This window comes from Lactuca saligna, chromosome 4 (genome assembly GCF_052625555.1).
Source record: "Lactuca saligna cultivar CGN05327 chromosome 4, ASM5262555v1, whole genome shotgun sequence".
Lineage (NCBI taxonomy): Eukaryota > Viridiplantae > Streptophyta > Magnoliopsida > Asterales > Asteraceae > Lactuca > Lactuca saligna.
This window is the reverse complement of record NC_136420.1, coordinates 115,187,655-115,201,197: the sequence shown is the minus strand read 5'-3', so window position 1 is coordinate 115,201,197 and position 13,543 is coordinate 115,187,655. Positions and strand designations below refer to the sequence as shown.

The 13,543-nt window shown below is 35.4% G+C and overlaps 1 protein-coding gene across 1 annotated transcript; it reads right to left on the bottom strand.

The window, feature by feature from the left end:
• Nucleotides 1-8,014: 8,014 nt before the first annotated feature.
• LOC145042642 (uncharacterized) lies at nt 8,015-11,537 on the bottom strand. Its single transcript, XM_078991101.1, has 6 exons — nt 11,300-11,537; nt 10,005-10,595; nt 9,655-9,904; nt 9,418-9,561; nt 9,088-9,330; nt 8,015-8,437 (listed from the first exon to the last, which is right to left on the bottom strand). The coding sequence occupies exons 2-6, from the start codon at nt 10,589-10,591 to the stop codon at nt 8,303-8,305; spliced, it is 1,359 nt and encodes a 452-aa protein (XP_078847227.1). The 5' UTR covers nt 10,592-10,595; nt 11,300-11,537; the 3' UTR covers nt 8,015-8,302.
• Between the last annotated feature and the right edge of the window lie 2,006 nt (nt 11,538-13,543).

Here is a 13,543-nt window from a genome sequence, read left to right as displayed (position 1 = left end):
CCTACTCAGTCCATTCATAAACGAATCTGCTAGGTTATCCTCCGATGATACCCTCTTCACTACACGGAGTCCTTCTACCCGATGTCAAATAAAGTGATATTTTCTATTGATATGCTGAGATCTACCATGATCCCTCGGTTCCTTTGTTTGTAGCCTTTTTTAGTGTTTGAATCCTCAATGCAAGATTTGTACACCCCATTATGCCTTGTTGTGAGTGTTTTATGCCCCTGAAGGGTACATAATAGTGCTTTCTAGGGTTTAGAATTTCTGAACATTTGAAACTTCTGAGTGACACTTTGTATTATGATAGAGTGTTGTCCATTAGTAAACACAAAATAAGCCCTAACATACAAGCACTAGTTTAGTTTACCGGTTTGACTCGTTAACTTGGTCTGACTTTGACTTGACCAGAAATTGACAATTGTCATATCATCCCCTCATTAGTGAGAATTTCATCCTAAAATTAGAGTCTTGACTGGGACTTCGAGGGTTGGGGAAAAGATGTGGGTATTTTTGTTTTATCTGATCTTCGTGTTCCTAGGTGAACTCAGGCCCTCGTTTGGCGTTCCAGCGGACCTTCACAATGAGAATGCGACTTTGTTTCGTTCTTTTGATCTCCCGGTCAATGATTTCAACCGGTTCTTCTACGAAGTGGAGACTCTCACTGGTTTTGATTTCATCAAGAGGAATTACAAAAGTCTCATCAGATAGACACTTCTTTAAGTTGGACACATGGAAGGTAGGATGTATGTTAATTAGTTCCTGCGGTAATCGGAGTTTGTATGCTACCGGGCCAATCTTGGCGACGATCTTGAATGACCAGATGTACCTCGGATTTAGTTTCCCACGTTTTCCAAAATGTATCAAACATTCCTAGGATAAGACCCTTAACAATACTCGGTCTCCAACCTGGAATTCCAAAGGCTTCCATCTATTATTTGCATAACTCTTTGTCTCTCACTAAAAGCCTTTAATCGTTCTTGAATTTGGAAAATCTTCTCGGTAGTTTCTCTTATGATCTCCGGGCCAATGAGAGTGATGTTAGGGACTTGCCCCTTAGCTAGTTGCGTGTCACCCACTTCATTCCAGCATAACGGTGATCTGCACTTGCGGTCATAGAGGGCTTCTTATGAGGCACCCTTGATGCTAGTGTGATAGTTGTTATTGTATGAGAATTCGATAAGTGGTAAATGTGTATCCCATACTTTACCAAAATCTACCACACAATCCCTTAGCATGTCTTCTAGGGTTTGTATAGTTCTCTCACTCTGCCCGTCATTTTGTGGATGGTAGGCTGTACTCATGTCCAACCTAGTCCCCAATGATTTTTGGAATGACTGCCATAATTGTGAGGTAAATCGACTATCCTTGTCGGAGATAATGGATATTGGCACACCATGCATTCGCACGATCTCGTTTATGTATGTCCCGATCAATTTTTCCATTTTGTTAGTTTCCTTTATTGGTAGGAAGTGTGCGGATTTGGTCAGTCTGTCAACGATCACCCAAATGGTATTGAGACTACCCGTTTTTTTGGGTAACTTGGTTATGAAATCCATTGTGATACGCTCCCACTTCCACTCGAGTATTTATGGTTGTTGCAAAAAAACCCGATGTATTTTGGTATTCTGCCTTGAATTTGGTGCAAGTTAGGCACTTGCTCACAAATGTAGCAATTTCGGCTTTCATGTTTGGCCACCAATAAAGTTTATTAAGGTACAGATACATCTTTTCTGAACCGAGGTGTATAGAGTATCGAGTTATGTGTGCTTCGTTGATGACGACGTCTCTGAATCCACCATACTTGTGTGTGCAGATCCGATTAATGAGATAACAAATCCCGTTACCCTTGATTTCTAGGTTCTTATCCATCCCTCTTAAGGCTTCACCTATCACGTTCTCTGGTTTTAGGGCTTCCAGCTGAGCCTCTTTGATTTGTGTGGACAAGTATGAATAGATTGTCATGGTTAATAACTTTACTCTACAGCCCCTGTATTCCTTTCGGCTGAGGGCGCCAACTACTACATTGGATTTTCCTGGGTGATAACGAATTTCACATTCGTAATCATTCAGTAGTTCTACCCATCGCCTCTGCCTCATGTTGAGCTCCTTTTGATTGAGGATGTGCTGAAGGCTTTTATGATCGGTGAAGATAGTGCATTTCATTCTGTAGAGGTAGTGCCTCCAGATCTTTAGGGCGAAGACTACTACTCCCAGTTCGAGGTTATGTGTGGCATAGTTGACCTTGTGTGTTTTTAGATGTCTCGAGGCATAGGCAATGACCTTTTTTCGTTGCATTAACACACATCTAAGACCCTGGTTTGATGCGTCGTAGTAGACCACAAAGTCTTCCGTTCCTTCTAGTAGGGATAAAATCGGAGCGCTACATATGGCCTGTTTTAGCGTTTGGAATGCAGTTTCTTAATTTTCTCCCCAGTTGAAGGTTACACCCATTTGAGTTAGGGTGGTAAGTGGTTTGGTGATTTTGGAGAATTTTTGGATGAACCTCTTGTAGTAGCCGACGAGGCCTAAGAATTGACGGATTTCTGTAGGCGTCCTTGGTGTCGAACAATTTTCGATCGCCTTGATTTTGGAAGGATCCACGTGTATCCCTTCCTCACTAACCACATAGTTTATGGTATCCTGACCTCAGATGGATTTTTGAGAAGTAAGTTGCTTCTTCATTGCGTATTTTGATTATGATTGTTTGGTTGCGTATAGGTCATGGTCTTTACATTTGTCCGTGTAATGTCGATTGTTTGGTTGCGTATTTTGATGCTGATTTGGTTGGGTGTCCCTCAACACGCTGGTCCACCTCTGGGTTCCGTGTTTATCTTGGGGATAATCTTGTTTCATGGTCTAGAAAACGTCAACATGTTTTATCGCAGTCTGGTGCCGAAGCCGAGTATAGAGGGTAGCTAATGTTGTCGCTGAAGCCTCTTGGCTTCACAATCTTTTACTCGAACTGTCTTGTCCCTTAACTTGTACTATTGTTGTGTTTTGTGACAATGTGAGTGCTATGTATTTAGCATCTAATCCAGTTCAGCACCAATGAACCAAACATGTGGAAATAGATTTACATTTGTTAGGGAACGTGTTGCCATTGGTTAGGTTCGCGTTTTGCATGTTCCATCTGCACACCAGTTTGCTAACATATTTATAAAGGGACTTCCTACGCAGTTATTTACAGATTTTTGTAACAGTTTAAGCATTCGTGAATATCCTGCTCAAATTGAGGGGGGTGTTAGTAAACTATTTCTTCTATTTAGGTATAGTGTAGGTTTGGTATATATTGTCACACCGCCAAACCAAGGATGGCGGAAATGTCCGGAGGTGGAGGACTTCATGTATAGTATCATGACAACAAATGCAATAGTGATTTAAACAAACACAACCAACATATATATATATATATATATATATATATATATATATATATATATATATATATAATTGAAGAAGTTACATCACTGTATGAATTACATGTTTCAAAAATCAATTACAATATGTTGACAAAATATGAAAAGTTTGACGCCTTAACGTCCCATCCTCAAAAGCACTTGGTTACCTGTTTAGTGATTCCCTGAGAATACAAGTTGTTTGAAAAAGTTTCAACACGAAGGTTGGTGAGTTCATAAGAGATTTCTTTAGAGAAGTAAACCATTTTTCTTGTAAAGCGATAGAATATGTATTTAGAAAATCCAATATTTTCTTTAATATGTGTATGTAGTTCTAAATCCTGAGTGATGTGTAGTCTTAAATACTAAGACCGAAAGTGTACAGTGATATCCGTACTTATTGATATAAAAAATGATTTTTAAATCGACACGAACCCCTTTTTGTTTTATAAAAATCCCGTAAACTCTATTTATTGTTAACTCTCTATATGAATCGCTATAACCATACTATGACTAGAGGTAACCTGCACAACGTCTTTCAGACGTCCTGATCCTATGACTCTCGTCACCCGCAGAACTGCCGGTCCGGTTATAGCTAGCAGCGAGGTGTGGGATGTCAACCCCAATATAGATCTATACACAATTATCATGCTCTCCCTACAAGAGATTCTGGTTATAACTTACAGAAATTTGAATCCCATACTCGGACGTATGGGGAGAGATTGTTTCACCACTTAAGTTAAGAAGTTTACGTGTAGTGTGCGTGTGTGTAGAACCTTTTTGTATGAATGTACCCTTTTTGTACGAGTGTGTTATGTGATGAATCATAAACAATACCTATTATAGTTTATCAAAACAAGGGTAGTAATGGTAACGTAGTAATCTATATTCAACGTAGTTCGTTCAATTGTTTGAGTAAAATGGATGTACTTTGATTATAACAATCGTGTTATCCTTTATATTTCATATGTATATCTATATCAAAATCCATTTATTAACTGATGCATGATCATATACCAAGATAAAATATCATTCTTTTGTAATAACATACATTCACATAAGGATATACACCTTGCTCAACACGATACAAGGTGACAATAATATGTTAGCATTTTTCTTTTTATAACAGCTTCGATCACTGTTATTAGGAAATTTATAAAAACTAAATAAAAGATCCAAATCAAAATCCGTAAATTCTGGGAGTTGGATTAATGAGTCTAGTTTGTTCATAAATTTTTCCATGATTTTTAGTGACTTCCAACTTACGTGAAAACGTCCATAAAGACAGACTGGTCCGGTTTGGTTCTTGAAGTGATAGGCAGTTTTGCAAAAATCCCCATAAATAGTATAAAAATCGTATGGAGATCTGCAAGTAGTCATTTTAAAGATAAGAACTTGAACTACTTGCACCTTATCTAGTTTTGAAAACAAAAATGTTTTAGTTGCCCAAAACAGTCTGTGAATGGAGTCCAACTTTTCTGATGTAAGCTGTTAGAAATATTTAGTTGTGTTCTTGATGATTTGACTTGTATTCTCCCCCTTAAAACATAAGAAAATATGAAAATGTAGGGGTGTGAACTCACCTTGAGTGATTTCTGAAGATGGATGATAGAGATATGTAGTATTCCACTCAAGAACACTAAGAGGATGTCTTGAAGGTTCGAAGATCTATCATTAATGTGATGGATTTTGTGTAAACAATCGGTGATTGGAGTAGAATGAAGTGTAATAATCACAAGGAGGATGAATTATACTTACCAAGGGAAGGATAAAGCTTGAATATCAGCCTTGAGTCTTGAATTTTTAGAGAGAAATAGTGAGAGAAAGCTGTGTGATCTTTTGGGTAAGGTAAGAGAAAGGAGCAAAATGAGGAGTGTGAAATGTTGTTCCAGCTCTAATAGTGTGGAAAAAGGTTAGAAATGATGAAAAAGTACATTGACAAGACGTGGGTATGGTAGGAGGAGTATGGCTGGTCATGGAGTGGGTGTGAGGGGTTGCTTGTGTCATAAGTTAAAGATAAGTCAACACTCTACCCCCTTGTACTTCACCTACTAAATTTTATTCTTTAAATAAAGATTTTCATGAAAACATGATTAAATTATGAAAATTTAGGGTTTATTATGTTAAAATACGAGTGTGGGTGAAAATCCCGCGTTAAAATCACGAAAAACGGGCTCAAAATGTGAAAAATATTGAAAATGGGTGAAAAATGTCAAAAATCCAAAGTCTGGCCGGAGGTTCGGTCTTCTGGTCGTTGGAACCGAAAGTAGCAGAGAAGGACCGAGAGGAGGGGAAGGGACAGAGAGTGCGAGAAGAAGGACAGAAGGCGAGGCTCGGTTGCGATGGAGGACCGAAAGTGCGAAGGTGGGAAGGAAGAAGAGGCGAGGCTCGGTCCCCAGGGGTTTCAGCTTCCAGGTCTCGGTTTCGGCTCCTTTAGAGGTTTCGGTTCCGTGAGAGGTTTCGGTTTCTGAGAGGAGTTTCGGCTCCTTAAGTCTGTTTTTCGCGTTTTTACCTCGTTTCAAGACGTTTTTGACCCGGTTAAGAGTCAGGATGGCCCGAAAGGCTATGAAAAGTTACGGGAACTTTTGAGAGAGATTTGGGAGAGATTTCCCATACTTGGAGAGATTTAGGAGAGATTTGATATTCTTGGAGAGATTTCTCATACAAAGAGATATTTGGGAGAGATTTGACATTCTTTGAAAGATTTCTCATACAGAGAGATATTTGGGAGAGATTTGGCATACTTAGAGAGGTTTGGGAGAGATTTGACAATAGAGAGAGATAGAGTGAAAACGATTAAGAGAGGTTTCATGTGTGACAATTGTGAGTGTTTGGCTCCGCAACGCAAGGTCCATGAACCTCATTAAGCCATGTTTTAGTGTCTTACACACTCCCGATGAGTGTGTATTTGTGGTTTATCGCTTTGGTTCATTGTTTACCGCATTTAAGGCTTAGGAAGAATTCAATCACATGGATTTTTCAAATGATGCTTTCTCATTAAAATAGCGAATTGTTTAGTAAATACACCACGTAAACCCTAATACGTAAGAGTTAAATTGAGTCGTCAGGTTTAACTTATTGACTTTGTTTGATTTTAACTTGACCCGAATTTGACTATTGTCACATATATTGATAGTATAGGGTCCTCATTGTAATATAATATACTAGCATATTATTTATACGTATGAAATGCATTGGAAACCCTAACGGGTATTTTCACAAACCAACACTAAACAAAGCCAAAGGTCAGGAAAAGAAGATAGTCATTCGAATGACAAAAAATTCGACCACGAACAAAGTACATGTAACAATTATTGACATTCAGTCTTACAATATCCTCTCACATTCAACAATACCTTCAACACCAAACCTAAATGTTACATCATTTTTCCCACAAATGAAACACCAGCTATATCATCCTCCAAACCTCACTCCCCAGAGGCTAAAAGGGTTTTATTGTTTGAACCAACAGGTAGAAAACAACACTTTCATCACATCTACCTAATTGACACATCTAACATCTGCATACTATATTTGAGATGAAGACGAAGCACAAATAACACCAAAACGTGTGTCTTATCGAGTGTAATGACACCATCGCTCGCTCCAAGAACATCAACTGCATCTTAGCAAAGACAATGTCCTTTTGATATAACTATAATATGTTATATGTATAAGTATCGTAATTACTACTATTGCGTGTGTGCAATCCAACTATCATATAAAACCATGACAAATATAGGCTTTTGTTACATAGCTTATAAATTATTAAGTAAAAAAACCCTGAATTTAATCATACAAACCTTAATGAAAATATAAAAAACCCTCTCGAACACATGACCACCATACCCACCAATTAAAACAGAACGACATATTGTTTTTTTCATTGTGTTTGTGAAATGTACTGAGGTAGGTGACGTTCTTATATTGACTTGTGTTCTTTGTAGTTGAAATTATTTGTTAAGCTTCTTTGTTGTGTAAGTTTTTGTTTGTTGTAAGAAGAGGTATGGGGCATATTCATTTAAATAAGCGTTATGCAATAGCGTGTAAAGTTGTTGATCCATAATTTATGTAAGGTAATATTATTTACTTTGGGCAACATATATGATGTGATGGATCTTTTTTTAGATGATTAAATTCAGAGTTTCTTTCAAACACATAGCTTCATCTTCTAAAGCATAACACTGATAACGGAGAACCTTATGAAAGAAGTTACTGACCACGTCCAAATGTATGCATGTACTAGAAATCATTATATATTAGGCTTTTAATGAAATCGAACAAATAATCTAAACAAATGCTGTTAAAGTGAAAGATTCATCGTAACGTCGTCAAAAATCCAACCCGGGGCGAAGCCCGGGTCCCTTTCTAGTTTTTAATTATTATGTGCCGGTTAAGATATCTATTTTTTTTAAAAAAAAAGCAACATCAACCTTATTGGTCTATCTGATTTGGTATTTAGAAACATATGTTTTAACTTTTAAGCTTATATAATGATTTATTTGGACCTTGTGTCTCATTTGAAAATTAACTTATAACGTAATCCCATAAACCTTTGACTTTATAAGTATCTTCTCTAAAAGAACATCAACCAAAAATACGTACACTTAATCAGATAAACAAACATGTGGTAAACTATATAGTCCACCACATGCAACAAACCATATTTTATTATACATTATATTGTCTCTTTTATGTGTGATACTTGACATGCATGCCAACCGTATATATTACAAAAACATTCCTGCTTCTAAACGTGAGCATACAGTGACAAATCTTAACTAAGTTTTATTATAGCAACATATCCTTATATTTTTCACATATTAAGGTCTGTAAAATGTATAGTTTTACCACACGATTCATGTCACATAGCATCTAATTGTCACATATGGTAGAAAGGTTGCTTAAGTTGCAATAAACTGGTACCCATCCTTACTTTGCCTACGTCGCTTATAAGCAACTACAACAGCTGCAAAAATTGCCAATCCGAACATAGCTACACCCCAAAAGAAGATCGGTACTTTTGATCCTTGATGAATCTGCAAACCACACCCAAGAAAGTTTACTCTAAATGCTCCAACTAAAAAAAACATATCGTCATATGCATAAAACATAAGAAAAGTGTTGCAAACGGCCAAAAACATTAATGCTTTTGTAGGCTAAAGAACATGATCGTATAAGTGTAACTGGCTTTTTAATATTTGCATCGATGATCCATTTCATGCGAAGACTTCTAGATATTCTAATAATCTCTCAGAATGCTATATGTGATCTCCATTAATTACTAGGTATGTTTTCAAATTTATGTCATGATACTTTGAAGAACTATATATGCAATCGGTGACAATATGTAAGGTATTTACGTGCTATACCGACTACATGGAAGGTAAAAAAAAAAATTGATGCGACTAAAACCGGTTTCCAAACGAAGCATTTAGCTTTTACAAATATCCAATAATCTTATGCAAAAAATGTTTTCACATGTAAATTAAAACATGCTAGTGTCAAACTTAATACTAGAATGTAATATTTGTAATTAAAGCTAAAGTTGTATACGTCCTCCGTTCCATCTAAATTACAATATATATTTACTTTCATGTTAAAATTATTTATTTTTCTACTATCAACCTCACAAATTAAACAACATTCCTTTGCAAAATCGCTAATGAATAAAGGGTAGAAATCTTACTTGAACCGAAGCATCCAAAGTAGAAGAAGAATCTGCAACAAGAATATAGAAGAGCCCCATAACTCCTACATGGTTCTTTTGACTGCTGTAATTAGACTCCAAAGTCAAAACTTCACCTTTAGCTATCTTTATAGACCCTGGATTAGGGTAACATGTGGTCATCCCTACAATATAACCAGCTTCATCTCCTGCCTCGTTTCCTTCCCCATAAATAGCTCTAGACGAACAAATAACTCGTCCATCCTGAATAAAGTTCATAGCTTGATACTTTAGACATCAATCCAGATTACAAGAAACACGACCCATTTAAAAAAAAATTGAAATATTCACCTCTCCATATAAAGCAGAACCTATTCCACCACTGTGTAGATGTGCAACGCCATACACGACATCACCAGAAATTGGGAAACTTGCATTTGATCTTCTGGTACTGGTGTAGTCGTTTGCTATACTATGTTCAACATCAAACTCAATCTGTAATATAACAAAAAGGTTCAAAATTTACCTAAAAAGGTATCGAATTTTGATAAAATTTATGTGTGAAGATGAACTGATGAGGTAAGTTACCGAGCAATCATGGATTCCTGTATTCTGCCAAGTATCAGTGACGTCAAATATATAGATTTTAACAGGTATTATGGAGTCACTCCAATCAACCCACTCAACAGTGTACTTCATGTAAAGGTTTCTCTTCACACTTTCAACCCCGTTTTTCAGTTTGCATTGCGTTTCATCATAGCAACAGTATAAGCCTCCCAAATAATTTGGATCCAAAGGCTGACCATATTCATCTTTCGTCACATTGTACAAGTTACATCTTCATCATATAAGAAAATCCATAAATCTAACTACATTTTGAGATAATTCAATCTCAAAAGCTAAATGCTTTAAAGTTTCAGTTACGTTGATATTTATACCTGCATTCAGTACATCCGATTGCATCTACGACACCTCGAGTGTCGATTGCATGGACATTAAGCACCCATTTCTCTTCATATCCAGCAGGAACTTCAAGCGGATTACCCACTTCGATTCCATAAGGATCAGGAATATGTGTGGATGTTTTTCGTGTTTCAGATCCCAATCCGAAAAATTGGGAAAGACCGCTTTCAATATTGCATACCCCAGCGTTCCCAGCGACAAGGAAATCTGATTGGTGGGATCCGTTATTACTGTTATACTTCGGACTTTTAATACCTTTACGTTGGTAGTATCTTTCGGCAACCCAATGGTGGAGATAAGTTTCTTGAAGAGAAACAGGATTCCCTTCTTCATCAACAACTTCGGCATTGAAGCTCTTTATAGCAATATGACCTTTTGGGAACTCGATATCGTAGTAGAATTTGTTTGAAACGGATCCCGGATGTTGAGTTATCTTAGGTGATAAATACACCTTTGATTTCACCCCGTTTTCAAGTGTTACATGAGCTTGCGAATTTTGAGAACATATTGCCAATAACGCTATAGCTAACAAGAACACAAGATCTTGGGTACCACGTGACATTGTTCTGAAAAAAAGAAAAGATATCGGCGAAGGCTACATAATAAAATCACATTACATCAAATTAGGTTTCTTGATACTTTAAAGTAAGGTTTTTAATAGTATTTCTTTGGTTTTCCGTGTCAGGACTTCCGTATGTTTTCATGAACTAATAATCGTTTTATTTTACAGCAAGAAAGAACGATATATAACCACCCACGGATTAGCTAGAAGTTAGAAATAGTACATGAATCAATATTCAAATCGGGCGAAGATAATGTTTCATGAGTCAATAAGTTGACTTTATTTTATTGTTTACGATTGGCGAAAATAATGTTTCAAGATTCAAAACTGGAGCATTTTATCAGCTATTGAAGTTAACGAAGCAAGATTTAAAACTCTGAACAAGAAAGATTTGAACAGCTTATAAAACTTTAAATATTGGGTCCATGCTCCTTTTCGTTTTCCTCAAGAAACCCAAATAGAAAGACTATCTACGAATTCATGAGACAGTAATTAGTTTCATTCTGAAAACATCCAAGATCTCAATTTGAGAAGCAGTAGTGGTTCGGATTCTACAAAGTAACAGTCGATAGTAGACTCCGTTTTACATAGTTCCCATGATCAGAAAATTAAGCAAGAATACCCTCGTATATTTTGGATGAGATAACCCTTAAAATTAGCAAAACTGTGCAGAAAATCATCGTAAAAAAGTCGAAAAGAAATTCGTACCCAGAAAATATTTGATGAAAACCTCTGAACTTGACGACTTGACGACGACCTTCTCAAGATCACATAAATGGTTCCTAAAAGTCGGGATTTAAAAGAAATAAAGGGTGATGGCAGCACTTACGCCACTGATGGGACGTTTGATTAAATTTCTTGGGAAAGGGGCGAAGTTGACAACAAAAACAAAGATTTATTGAGAGAGAGAGGATAAGGAATTGTAGATCTTCGGCTTTGTTCGTTTATCGTTTAAGTGCTTAAGTTTAACACAGCCAAGATTAGGTTGGTAGTGGACTAACGTTGAAACAGTCTCAAGTTCATATTTATATATATTAAAACACAAATTGATGTATTTCAACAATCAGAATCATTCCTATATTAAATTTCTTTGATTTATTTGAACTCTTAGATAGTTCTTAATATTTCTGAAGATATCATTCTAACAAAACAATTCACTATTTATTTCCGTCTATCATAACTACTTTTCATATTCAAATCGAAAAATCAGCCACCAAAATCGGAAACTTACCTAACCATAAACATTATCCAAATTTTAAATTTAAAAAAATAATCAAAAATTTTTCTACATTATCTATCCTAACTACATTTTGAAATTCAACATTTAAGAGATAAGATAAAAATAAATTTTATCATATTCCGCCAAAACCCATTTTTATTTTTGCTTCCACGCTCCTGCAAAAGGTGGGTTTTATTGTGTTTTATCTATGTTTTTACATCTTCGTTTATATTGATATTCACGATATTAAATCAATACTTCTTCCTTTCTACAGCCTTCTATAGCAGTAAACAATTGTTAGCTTGGTTAATCAAATGCAAAAAGGTATGCATTTCATTGTTTATCAATACTTCTTTCTTTCTACAGCCTTCTATATGATAAGTGTTCATACTTATTTTATTTTATTTTTGCTTTGTTGTTTTCAGTAAAATATATCAACAGACTATGTATGTTTTGATTTGATACCACCCTACTTCCATTAATCAATAATTGCAGCCAACTATTATTTTGTAAAATACAATTAATGTTTATTTTTGTTTTTTTTCATGGTTAAGTATGCCAACCAAGAATGTTTATGTTAATTGAACAACATCATATTTACATTAAACAAAAACCTTGTGAATCTTTAAATTACTTTTTTCACTATATCTCATAATTATCTCTAATAATCTTCTATTTCTCATAGCACAAACGAAGTGATGCATAATAGTGACAGCAAAATCGTTATTGATAAGCTGGCTGACATAGATGCCTCCAAAGAATCATTGAATATTCGTGTTCAAGTTGTCATGATTTGGAAACAGACATACAAAAACAATCCAAACATGGTCAACAACTTGGACATGATTTTAGTGGATCAGGAGGTAAGACTAAAATAATATGAAAAAAACTTATGTTTTATTTTTGTTTCATATAATAATATTATTTATCACCTACAGGGCACTAGAATACATGCAACAATAAAAAAAATCGTATATGCATTTTAAGCCCTTGGATTTCTTTGATTGAATTCAACCCTTAGATCGTTCTTAATATTTTTCGTGATGTCATCCTAACATAACAATTCACTATTTAATTCTGTCTATCATAACTACTTCTCGTATTCAAATCGAAAAATCAGCCACCAAAGACGGGTTCTTAACTAACCATCAACATTATCCAAATTGTAAATTTTAAAAAATAATCCTAAAATGATCTATATTATCTATCCTAATTACATTTTGAAATTCAACATTTAAGGGATAAGATAAAAATAACTTTTATCTTATCCCTCCAAAACCAACTTGGATTCAATACATATATATGACATATTCCACAAAAACCCATTTTTATTTTTCCTTCCACGCTCCTGCAAAAGTTGGGTTTTATTGTGTTTTATCTATGTTTTTACATCTTCGTTTATATTGATATTCACGATACTAAATCAACACTTCTTCCTTTCTACAGCCTTCTATAGCAGTAAACAATTGTAATCTTGGTTAATCAAAGGCAAAAAGGTACGCATTTCATTATTTATCAATACTTCTTCCTTTCTACAGCCTTCTATATGATAAGTGTTTATATTCATTATTTTTTGCTTTGTTGTTTTCTGTGAAATATATCAACATATTATGTATGTTTTGATTTGATACCATCCTACTTCCATTAATCCATAATTGCAACAAACTATTATTCTGCAAAATACAATTAATGTTTATTTTTGTTTTTTTTTCATGATTAAGTATGCCAACAAA

Excerpts from the sequence above, each read along its gene's own strand:
- LOC145042642 (XM_078991101.1), bottom strand. The coding sequence starts at position 10,591 with ATGTCACGTGGTACCCAAGATCTTGTGTTCTTGTTAGCTATAGCGTTA. Across the intron at positions 9,905-10,004 it reads ATCGGATGTACTGAATGCAG|ATGTAACTTGTACAATGTGA; the intron begins GTATAAATATCA and ends TATATGATGAAG. Across the intron at positions 9,331-9,417 it reads GTTCTGCTTTATATGGAGAG|GATGGACGAGTTATTTGTTC; the intron begins GTGAATATTTCA and ends AACTTTATTCAG.